The 12,161-nt window shown below is 37.8% G+C and overlaps 1 protein-coding gene across 1 annotated transcript; it reads left to right on the plus strand.

Moving 5' to 3' along the window:
- The first annotated feature begins 75 nt into the window (after window positions 1–75).
- Window positions 76–3,615, plus strand: LOC105975486 (uncharacterized). The gene is made up of 2 exons (XM_013000685.2): window positions 76–153; window positions 277–3,615. The coding sequence occupies exon 2, from the start codon at window positions 296–298 to the stop codon at window positions 3,365–3,367; it is 3,072 nt and encodes a 1,023-aa protein (XP_012856139.2). The 5' UTR covers window positions 76–153; window positions 277–295; the 3' UTR covers window positions 3,368–3,615.
- Window positions 3,616–12,161: the final 8,546 nt, after the last annotated feature.

The following is a 12,161-nucleotide window of genomic DNA, read 5'->3' on the forward strand; positions in this document are numbered from 1 at the left end:
TAATTTTCCCAAATAAAGAAAATTAGAACCGGTACGTTGACTAATAAATCACCATACTTGTCCTAAAATTGAATCGTTTGACTTCGAGCATCAACACTTCTCTTCCAAAAATCTTGAATCTTGATCCCTTCAATTACTCCCACTAATCTCTCGGTAAGTTTAATCTCGTCAAAAATCTTTATCTGGGTTGTTCTAAAGATTGCATTTTTATTACAATTCTTCGGATCAGTCTGAGAAATTACTTCGTTTTTTTTATTGCCGGAGAAATTCCGACAGGAATTTTAACTGTTTTATTATGACGTGTTCTATTTCTGCAACATCGTGTACTCTGTTTGTGTTGCTGCTATGCGTCGGTTTCGCGAGCTCGTACAACTATGCAAACAACGGCGGATTCGAGGGTAACGGAAACAAGCAGCGTATCGTGACCTACAACTATGACCGCATGGGTGAGGTTAACAAAGAGTGCGCCTATCTCTTACAATCCGCCGAGGAACTCAAACCCGACGACAGCAGACTGTACACCATCAAAGAAGAACTCTCCTTCTCGAACGGCGATTGGCGGCAGCCGCCCTCAAACGGGTCGGGTCGAGCTGCTGCTCCATTGATGCCGTTCAACGACAGAGACCTTTCGGGTTACAATAACGCCGTTAACCCGTTAAACCTGGTCTCTTTCTGGGTCACCGACGTCGACCCGAATCACCGTTACTTGAAGAAAACCATACCCGTTAGCGGGTTCTTGCAAATCACCACAACCATAGCGAACTTGCTCCCCCAGAAACCCGACGACGAAACCCCGAGATTCGATATATGGCCCGGAAACTCGCAGCTCTCGATTAGATTCCAAGGAGTCTACACTGAATTGGCGGGAGAGAGAGTAATGTGTTTGTTGGGGAGTGCGGTGCTGCCTTCGCGTGGGCCCCACTCTAATGATCCGTGGCCGTGGGTGCAGGAAAACGGCGATAACAATCATCCGGTTCTCGCGCCGGATGACCGGATTCTACTCGAGCTCCGTTACCCTAAAGCGTTGACTTTGAGGACTAGAGAAATATACGGAAGCTTGAAGAGTTTGAACGGAGAATCGGACCTCAAGTACTTCGACGAAGTTTTTTTTTCCTCCTCGTTGGGGTCCGCGAACTATAAGTTCGCTTCCGATGATCTCGTGTCGAGAGCTTGCGATTCGATGAACGGCGGAATCGAAACTGTTGACGATGTGTACAGAGGGGTTGACTTTTGTGAGGTGCTCGAGAGATTCTCACGTCGGGAACAATTCACCGTTTTACCGAACTTTAACTGCAATGGGACGGACGAGTTTTGTCGTAAATTGGGTCCGTTTCTATCCGGCAAGGAGATCGAGTCCACTAATGGGGGATTCAAAAACGTGAAGCTCGTTTTTCAAGACGTACGGTGCGAAAACATAACTACGTCGAAGACGAGGGTATCCTCGGTTTTCCGAGCGGTACCCCCCTCGGAGGAGCAATTCTCCCCGACGCCGCGTACGGGGCTAAACGGTATGACCCTCTCCGCCGAGGGTGCGTGGTATCCTTCGACGGGGCGCCTCTGCATGGTCGCCTGCTCACCGTATGATAATATATGTCACACTCGTATATCTATGTATGTTCCTCTCTTGTTTTCGATAAAACAGAGGAGCGTATTCTCGGGCACTCTATCGAGCATCGATCTGACTGTCAGATCGTACTTCCCGTTAGCGTTCGAGAAGCCCGTGGGGCCCAACGAGCAGTGGAGCTCCGGGGCCCACTACGAGTACTCGAAGATCGAAGCCGCCACGTCACTACTCGAGAAATACGAGCCTTCTAAAATCCGATCTGCAGTGAAAAAGTCTTTCTTAAAATTCCCGAAATTAGAGAACACCGAAGAGAATCTTCCTTACAGCATTTCGGTTCTGTCCGAAGATTTGACACTTCTCATGACAGCCGTACCGGACCCACTTCCGAGCTCTTTGATATATATCCAATTGCAAATCGAGATACTAACAATCGGCCCCTTTTTCGGGCGTTATTCTAATCAGAAAGATAGTATTTCTTTTAATCCGACACCGCTTCTTAATGTGTCGGCTCAGATAAATCTTGTTGGAATCGATGCATACAACTACTCTTCGGTATCCGTAGAGGGAATCTACAATCCACTTTTCGGGAAAATGTATCTTATTGGTTGCGCGGCCCTTGCGGAAAAGGGGCTCGATTGTAAGGTCGAAGTCGTAATTTCCTACCCCCCGACCACTGACCGTTGGCTGGTGGACCCCACCGCTAAAATTTCCATGATCAGCCAACGGGAAAAAGAGGACCCTCTTTATTTTAATCCGATTAAAATCCACACGGCCCCTGTTTTGTACAGGAATCAACGGGAGGATATTCTTTCGAGACGGGGCGTGGAAGGGATCCTCCGCATTGCGACGCTGTCTCTGGCTATCGGATGTATATCGAGCCAGCTGTTCTACGTGAGGGGTAATATCGTAAATGTCCCGTATGTATCGCTCGTGATGCTTGGAGTACAAGCGATTAGCTACGGCCTACCGCTGATTACGGGGGCCGAAGCCCTTTTCGGAAAAATAGCAAAAATGGGATTCGAAAATTTGCAGAAAGGTCAACCGTTTCACGTCATCGACTATATGGTGAAATTCTTAGTGCTGATTGCGTTTTTGTCGACTATGAGGCTTTGTCAGAAAGTATGGAAATCCCGTGTAAGAATGCTGACTAGATCCCCGTTAGAGCCACACCGAGTCCCAAATGACAAAAAAGTCCTTTTCGCTACTTCAATTGTGCACATTCTTGGATATATACTCGCTCTTATCGTACACTTAAAAACCACGAGGTACGACCCTCGTCAAAGAGAATCTTTCGTAGATTCTAACGAGTACTCTCGCCCCGTCAGCGCATGGGAGGCTGAACTGGTGGAGTACGTCGGTTTGATGCAAGATTTCTTCCTTCTTCCGCAAGTAATCGGGAACTTGCTATGGATGGTCCAAGTTAAGCCTCTGAGGAAAATGTACTACATTGGACTAACTTTGGTTCGGATTTTTCCACATGTGTACGATTTCGTAAAATCGCCTTTCCCGAGTAATCCTTATAACTACTCCAACGACTACGAGTTTTTGAACCCTCGAACGGATTTTTATTCCAAATTCGGCGACATTGCTATTCCGATTGTTTCGGTTATTTTGGCGGTAATTGTTTATGTTCAGCAGAGGTGGAATTACGAGAAGCTTCGAGGGAAGCTCGTTGCGAGGCAGGCGAAGCTTCTGCCTTTGGGCTCGAGAGTTTACGAGAGACTGCCGTCGTCCCTCTCGTTCGAAGCTGAGCTGGCATCTGGCGTAAACGGAGATTCTACATTACGGAGAGACAGTGATTAATTGAGATTAATTATCTTAATCCTCCAACGAGTGTGAGTTATCAATGTTATGGATTAGTGTCTTTAATTACTTTGCTTTTTTTTTTTTAAATCTTTTTGTTAATTAATTATTGGCTGGTTCTTGATTATAATTGCGTTGGATTCTATTTGTAGTCGTGTGATTTATAATTTCTCAGTCAGTGAATAAAATGCAGTTAGGCGAGGAAATTGGAATGGCATTTCTGATTTCCGCCGATTCCGATCAGAAAATTTTCAATTTCGGAACAATATTTTTCATTCCGAATTTTCGATGTCAAAATCCCAAAAAATGCACTTATCATATCAAAATTATTATGTACTTCACATTTTAGGTTATTACAAATTGGACTTTTTCGAATTCCACCGACTCCAATGTAATATATTTTTTTATTATGGAACTAGTTTTTCCGTTACAATTTTCACTTTTCCTTTTCTTTTTTCCAGCATAATCGGAATTAGTTTTTCAGCTCTCGAAAAACTTGACTTTTTTCTTGAATGTGCTAATTCAATCCAATCCGTCCGATTTCCACTCCGTCCAATTTCATGACTCAATCACTTCTCAAGAACCTACTATCAAAATATTACTGCAATTCTATTATTTTAAATAGTTCCACAGCTATTAAAATCGTACGATATACGAAATCGTAAGATTTTAAATAGACCCATGGTTATTGAAATCATACAATTTACGATTCAAATCGTACGATCTGAACCCTTATCGATTCAAATTGTTAATGTTGGTTTTTGGCCCTAATGTATTTTGGGCCAGAAAGCCCAATTACTCTACTATGTTATACACCACCATTTTGAGTTAGGCCCAAGAATGAGTAAGTGAGTCCAAGTCCACATCTGAGCTAAATCCATCCGTTGGATTTCTGGCTGAATCTGGACCGTTTATTCTCTCACTTAAATACTCTATTCTCTCTCCTATTTTCTCTCATTCTGAAACCCTAGCCTTACCTCTTCTTCTCCGCCGCTCCTGCTTCTGTCTTCTTCCTCCCTTGTACTGCCTTGACTGTTAATGGCTGGAGGTCAAAAAGCATGGTACATAGCTGACTTTGACCCTCCAGTACAGCCTTCACCGGCTCTATTTGACTTCAGTCCCTATAAATACTGGCATGGAGGTTGGAAGAGGGTAAGACACAGATAAAACCCTAAATCCGACCTAAATCCCTCAGTTTTTCTATTTGTGAGTTTTGAAATTGAGGTTTTGGTAAGTGGGTAAACTTGAGTGCTTGATCTGTTCTTCCTTCGTGGTTTCTGGGTAAACTAGGGTTTGTGTGTTGAGAGAGAAAGAAGATTTGTTCTTCTTGAGGTACTCTGGTGGTGTATACTGAAAGTGTGAATTTCTGGTGTGAAAATTGGAAGACTGAGCTGATATCCTTAATCTATTTATTTTCAATTTATTCACCTTTTATTTCTATCTTTATGTTATATATATATATATATATATATATATATATATATATATATATATATATATATATTCTCCTTGGCAGTAATCAATACTGCACAAGGGGAACTTATATTTATCTAGGCTTTATGGAGCTTGGCAGTTTGATACCCTACAGTTGTATCAGAGCTATGGCTATAGCTTAGCTCTACTCAAAGCGGAGTATCAAAACCTAACTTGGTTTTGTCAAGGTAACACCTCAAAACCCTAGTTTTATTTTCCTGTACGTTGACCTGTGGAGATTGGGAGCCCTGTGTGGCTATTGAGTTGGCCCTGTGTGGCATTATCTGGCCTTACTTGATCTCTTCTTCTCTTCTATCTTTTATTTCCGCAATTAGTTTAGTTTGGATTGCTCTCAGCAACCCTTTTCTTGTCCGGACCACCTAAGTGTCGCAGGAATCTGGGGGGGGGGGGGGGGGGGGGGGGGAATAATTGTCTTTTGTGTTGCTGTGTGATTCTGAGTGAGTCTTTGTGATTTTGTGTATTCCTTCTGTGTCTCTATCTGTGTGAAATTATGAATGCTTATCCCTTAGCTCCTTTTGATGGAAAATGGGATTTTCCTATTTGGCAACAGAAAATAAAAGGTGTATTAGTGCAACAAAAATGTTTTAAAACTGTTACTTTAGCATAAGATGACATAACTACTGCTGCTAAAAAGGCAGAATTTGATGAACTTGCCTATTCCTTGATTATCTTGAATTTAAGTGACTCTGTGATTAGAAAACTAGGAAAACAAGATAATGCTAAAGCCTTATGGGATAAATTGGAAGAACTTTATACTGAAACCTCCTTGCCCTCCAAAATGTTTTTGTTAGAAAAATTCTTTAGATTCAAACTGGATTTAAACAAAGACATTGATGAAACCTTGACATTTTTACAAAACTGGTTCACGATATTAAGCTAACTAGAGACAAAAATATTGATGGTTACTCTCCTATTGTTTTGTTAAATGCTATCCCTGATACTTACAGTGATGTAAAGTCTGCCATTAAGTATGGCAGATATAAGGTTTCTTTGGACACTGTGATAAATGGTTTAAAAAGCAAAGAACTGGATTTAAAAACTACCAAGAGTAGTAAATTTTTTGGTGAAATCAATTTTGTGAAAGGGAAGCCTAAAAATCAGTTTCAAAACAATTTTCAAAATAAATTTCAAAACAAGGCTTCTTCTAGTAACCAAAACCAGTCTTTACAAAAACCTAAAAGGGGCAAGGGGTGGAATAAGTTTAAAGCCAAAGGCAGAAAGTGTTATAACTGTGGTAAAAGTGGTCATTATGCTAATGAATGTTCTGAGCCTAAAAAGGAAAGAACTAATGAACATGCTAATGTTGTGACTGATAATCTTAGTGATGTGTTTATGGTTGGTGATGTGATGCATGATTATGTGAACTCTGTGATCTCTTCTCTGTGTGATAATGATTGGATTTTTGACTCTGCATGCACCCATCATACGACACATCATAGACATCTGTTTTCTTCTTATGTGAAACTTGAAAATGGTAATGTGTCTATGGCTGATAATAGTGAAAGAACTGTAGTTGGAATTGGAACAATCTGCCTAAAATTTGAATCTGGGTTTGAATTAATTCTTAAAAATGTTAGGCATGTTCCTAAACTAAGCAGTAATCTGTTATCTGTTACTATTCTTGAAGATAGTGGTTTGCATGGTAATTGGGGAGATGGTTGTCAGAGAATCATGATAAATTTGTTTTCAAAGCTGTTAGAATGCAAAATCTCTATGTGTGTTCTGCTGAACCTGTTTTGCATGCCAACACTGTTAATCATGACATGTCTATTCTGTGGCATAAGAGGCTAGGTCATATAAGTGGTAAAGGTCTTGAAATTCTGCAAAAGAATAATTATCTGAGTGATGATTGTGTGACTAATTTGCCTATATGTGATTCATGTATCATTGGGAAACAAACTAAAGTTAAATTTCCTGTTTCCCCATTCCCCAATTCTTCTAAATGTTCAGACATACTTGAATATGTGCATGCTGATGTGTGGGGCCCTGCCCCAGTTCCTTCTCATGGTGGTAATAGATATTTTCTGTCTATTGTTGATGATTTCTCTAGGAAGGTTTTTGTGTTTTTACTCAAGAATAAATCTAATGTGTGTGAAAGATCTAAAAATTGGAAAATCTTGATTGAGAACCAAAATGGAAAGAAAATCAAAACTCTGAGAACTGATAATGGAACTGAATTGTGTAATGCTAAATTTGATACTCTGTCTTCTGAATCTGGCATTAAGAGATATAAAACTGTTGTGTACACACCCCAACAAAATGGTATTGCAGAAAGAATGAATAGAACTTTGCTTGATAGAGTTAGATCTATGCTAAATTCTTCTGGCTTGAAAAAACCTTTTTGGGGTGAAGCTGTTCTTACAGCTGCTTATTTGATAAATATGTCTCATTCTGTGCCCTTGAATGGGGAATTGTCTGAATCTAAATGGTGTGGTAAACCTGTTAATTTATCAAATTTGAGAGTTTTTGGCTGTACTGTGTTTGTTCATCAAAAGCTTGATAAACTTGACTCCAGATCTGTGAAATGTGTTTTCCTAGGATACCCTGAAGGGGTTAAGGGTTATGGTGATCAGGTTTCAAAATTGTGATTAGCAGGAATGTTGTGTTTAATGAAAATGAATTTCCATGCTTATTTGTTTCTAATATTGTTTCACCTGATACCACTTCCACTGAGGTGGAGATTCCACCTGTTAATTCTGTTCAAACTGAAAATGAAAACTCTTGTGATGAAGTTGTTAATAATGAGATGCCTGAAAACACTGTTTTTGATCAAAATGTTAATCTTGATGTGCCCTATGTGAATGATCTTGGTGATTACCAACTTGCTAGGGACAGAGATAGAAGAAACATTGTTAGGCCTCATCATTTGAATGATTACTAACTTGCTTCTCATGTGTTTCATGTGTTTGATTCTCTAGATGGTAATGAACCTAAGTCTTATAGGGAAGCTTTGAATTCTAATGAGTCTGTTGATTGGTTAAATGCTATGAATGATGAAATGAAGTCTTTACATGTTAACCATACTTGGATTCTTGTACCTAAACCTCCTACATGCTCTTTAGTTGACTGTAAGTGGCTGTTTAAGGTTAAACATGAGTCTGACTCTGTTAGATACAAAGCTAGGCTAGTGGCTAAGGGGTTTACCGAAAATGAAGGTATTGATTACACTGACATATTTGCTCATGTTGTGAAATTCACTACTGTTAGAATCATGCTTGCTTTAATTGCTCATTTTGACTGGGAATTAAAACAAATGGATGTAAAACTGCTTTTCTGCATGGTGAATTAGATGAGCAAATATATATATGTGCCAGTCTGAGGGTTTTATTGATAAAAAATATCCATATTATGTATGTCTGTTAAAGAAATCTTTGTATGGACTGAAACAGTCACCTAGGCAATGGAACAAGAAATTTGATGCATGCATGATGTCTTTAAAATTCAAAAGAAGTTCATTTGATCCATGCTTATATTTTAAAGAATCTGCAAAAATACATGTGTTCTTGCTTATCTATGTGGATGACATGCTTCTTGCTAGTCCTTGCATTCAAACAGTTAATCATGTGATTAAATGCCTTAGTGATGAGTTTGATATGAAACTTCTTGGTGATGCAAAAAGAATTATTGGTATGGACATAATCAGAGATAGACCTGGCTGTTCTTTATTTCTGAATCAATCCTCATATATTGAGAAAATCCTTGATAAATTTTCTATGCTGTCTGCCAAACCTGTATCTGTTCCTCTTGCTTCTCATTTTTTGCTAAGTAAGGATCAGTCTCCCAAGACTGAACCTGAAATCACTGAAATGAAAAAAGTGCCATATGCCAATGCCATTGGGTCTGTTATGTATTTGATGGTTAGTACTAGACCTGACATTGCATATTCTGTGAGTTGCTTGAGTAGATATATGTCTAATCCAGGTTTGCCCCATTGGGAGGCATTAAAATGGCTGCTTAGATATTTGAAAGGTACTGTTAATACTGGTTTAATGTTTTCTAAAGGCAAAACTGAAATTGAACTATGTGGCTATGTGGACTCAAACTTTGCCAATGATAGGGACAATAGAAAATCCTCTACCTCTTATGTGTTCACCTTAAATGGTGCTTGTGTTAGTTGGAAATCTCAACTCCAAAACATTGTTTCTCTCTTAACCACTGAATCTGAATATATAGCTGCTACTGAAGCTATAAAAGAAGCCATCTGGCTTAAGAGACTGTTGTTGGAAGTTGATATTCTTAATTCTAAAGTGGTAGTATTTTCTGATAGTCAATCTGGCATTCAACTGTGCAAAAACCCTGTTTTTCATGATAGAACTAAACACATTGATGTGAAGTTCCATTTCATTCGTGATGTAGTTGAAAAAGGGGTTATTGACCTTGAGAAAATTCCATCTGTTTTCAATCCAACTGACATGGGAACAAAATGTCTGCCTTCTGAAAAGTTTTGTTCTTGTTTGAAAAACTTGAACATTCTTTCAAAACCTTGACTTGTTGTGTGCTTGTTTATAGTCTGTGTGACTTTATACTTGTGCTTTCTGTGTGATTGCTTGTTTAATCTATTTCTGTGTGAATAAGATTGTGCTTTCTGTGTGATTGTATTACTGCATTGTACTTTAAATGCATGTGAGTTGTATTCTTAGTGAACACAACATGATATACTTGTAGGAACTGTGTGTTCTTACTTGTGTGTCAAAAATCAGCAATGATGACTTCCAAAATGTAAGAAAATTTCACTAATGATTCACATTTGGTCAAAGGTAGAGAATTGTTGGTTTTTGGCCCTAATTTGTTTTGGGCCAGAAAGCCCAATTACTCTACTATGTTATACACCACCATTTTGAGTTAGGCCCAAGAATGAGTAAGTGAGCCCAAGTCCACATGTGAGCTAAATCCATCCGTTGGATTTCTGGCTGAATCTGGACCGTTTATTCTCTCACTTAAATACTCTATTCTCTCTCCTATTTTCTCTCATTCTGAAACCCTAGCCTTACCTCTTCTTCTCCGCCGCTCCTGCTTCTGTCTTCTTCCTCCCTTGTACTGCCTTGACTGTTAATGGCTGGAGGTCAAAAAACATGGTACATAGCTGACTTTGACCCTCCAGTACAGCCTTCACCGGCTCTATTTGACTTCAGTCCCTATAAATACTGGCATGGAGGTTGGAAGAGGGTAAGACACAGATAAAACCCTAAATCCGACCTAAATCCCTCAGTTTTTCTATTTGTGAGTTTTGAAATTGAGGTTTTGGTGAGTGGGTAAGCTTGAGTGCTTGATCTGTTCTTCCTTCGTGGTTTCTGGGTAAACTAGGGTTTGTGTGTTGAGAGAGAAAGAAGATTTGTTCTTCTTGAGGTACTCTGGTGGTGTATACTGAAAGTGTGAATTTCTGGTGTGAAAATTGGAAGACTGAGCTAATATCCTTAATCTATTTATTTTCAATTTATTCACCTTTTATTTCTATCTTTCTGTTATACATATATATATATATATATATATATATATATATATATTCTCCTTGGCAGTAATCAATACTGCACAAGGGGAACTTATATTTATCTAGGCTTTATGGAGCTTGGCAGTTTGATACCCTACAGTTAAATAATTCGTAAACTTTAAAAAATCGTACGGTTTACAATTCTGTTCGTCCAATTCACACAATTTTCAGAAGAAAAAAATAAAATATTGTAATAATAAAAATTAGAAATCATGCTAAAACATTATATTTTGACTACAAGCACCAGTTAAATTCGATAATCCCTCGCAATAACATATTACGTATACATCTTATCAAGACTACTTTTCTCTTCTTTTAATACTGTTCATCTATAGTACAGTATAATCGGTCCACCTTCATTAATTTTTTTAGGTGGGCCCCACATACACAAAATTTCGGTTCGGTTTTTCTCTCTCTAAAAGCTTGAGTTGAAGGAAGTGCCGTCGAATTTAATGAGATATATGATTCTAGATATATAGTGGTGTGACATCTTTTAAGTTGGCAGATCTAATATCCTAATCTATGCATATGCTATAAACATTTGTTTAGGTTAGTCGGCATTCTTGAAATTACACATTCTATTTAATTATGTCCTTTCTATCTACATTTTTTTCTGCTGACAAAGCAAATATTAATGTTTAATTAATTATCTGCACATTTTTTTCATTTGCTATGGTTTCAATTCTGTCTACTATTCATATTAAAAAATCCTATGTTTTTATTGTATTAATAAATTTCAGTTATATTTTATTTTTAAACCCCCGTCTCATAAGATTAAATATTGGGAGTGTAAACGAATTGAATCGAGCAGAATGCATGTTTGATTTTTCTTTATTTATTTATTATTATTTTTTAATTTTTTTATTATTTTTTTTTTAATCCGTCTTTTGAATTATGTTTGAACTTGCAACAGCTTAGTTTTATATAATCCAAAAAGTTAAAACTTTTATTTTACATATGAAATAGGGCAAATTGCATTTCGCTCCCTCAAAAGAATCTTCTTTTTTGCATTTTCACTCCTCAAAATATAAAAAAACGAGACTATCCTCATTCAAAAATATACAACTCGATGCACTTCGACCCAAATGTATATTTGCGGTCTAATTCTTGTCAGATTTGAGTAAATTAGAAGGGTAATTTCGTCTTTTAAGACTTTAAATGTCATTTTAACTTTTTTCTACCCCATCTTACGATTATTATGAATAACAAAGAACGAATTTGTCGAATTTGGAGGCGAATTTCGTATAACATGGAAGGTAATTTCGTAAATAATTTATAATTAAACTCAGCCTCCACTACCCCCAATCCCTACCGCCGCCCCCCTCAAATTGAAAGATTTAATTTCACAATTTGGAAAAAGTCAACTTCAAAGTCGTTCTTTCATTCACTAAGAGGGGGCTGCAATAATACTTGCTTTACGTTTCTTTTTGCCCATGCTATAATCATGAATAAAATTAACACTAATTAATTTCCTAACTACCTCTATTAAATCCTAGATTTTCGGAGCCAAACGTTCGTCCATCTGTTTTATATTAACTGTCACTTTTTGTAAAATATTTTTATACATATTATCTGTCACTTTATCTATGTTAAATTTATATTTTTCTAGAAGGGAGTATTCTTTAATTAAGTGTCAAGATATTTAATATGCAACGACTTAAAGGCAAATCTATGATCAATTTATCCACCAAATTATCTATCAATTTGTTGAAATTTTTCTTATTCTATATTACTTGTCATTTTAGAATTCCAATGATACCCTAATTACTTTTAGTTAGAGGAAAGAAAATTAGGGGATTTTTTCTTTTAATG

Source organism: Erythranthe guttata, chromosome 9 (genome assembly GCF_056151865.1).
Source record: "Erythranthe guttata isolate IM_541 chromosome 9, IM_541, whole genome shotgun sequence".
Taxonomy (NCBI): domain Eukaryota; kingdom Viridiplantae; phylum Streptophyta; class Magnoliopsida; order Lamiales; family Phrymaceae; genus Erythranthe; species Erythranthe guttata.

Bases quoted from the DNA above. Each gene is read 5' to 3' on its own strand.
- LOC105975486 (XM_013000685.2), top strand. From the start codon at position 296: ATGACGTGTTCTATTTCTGCAACATCGTGTACTCTGTTTGTGTTGCTG.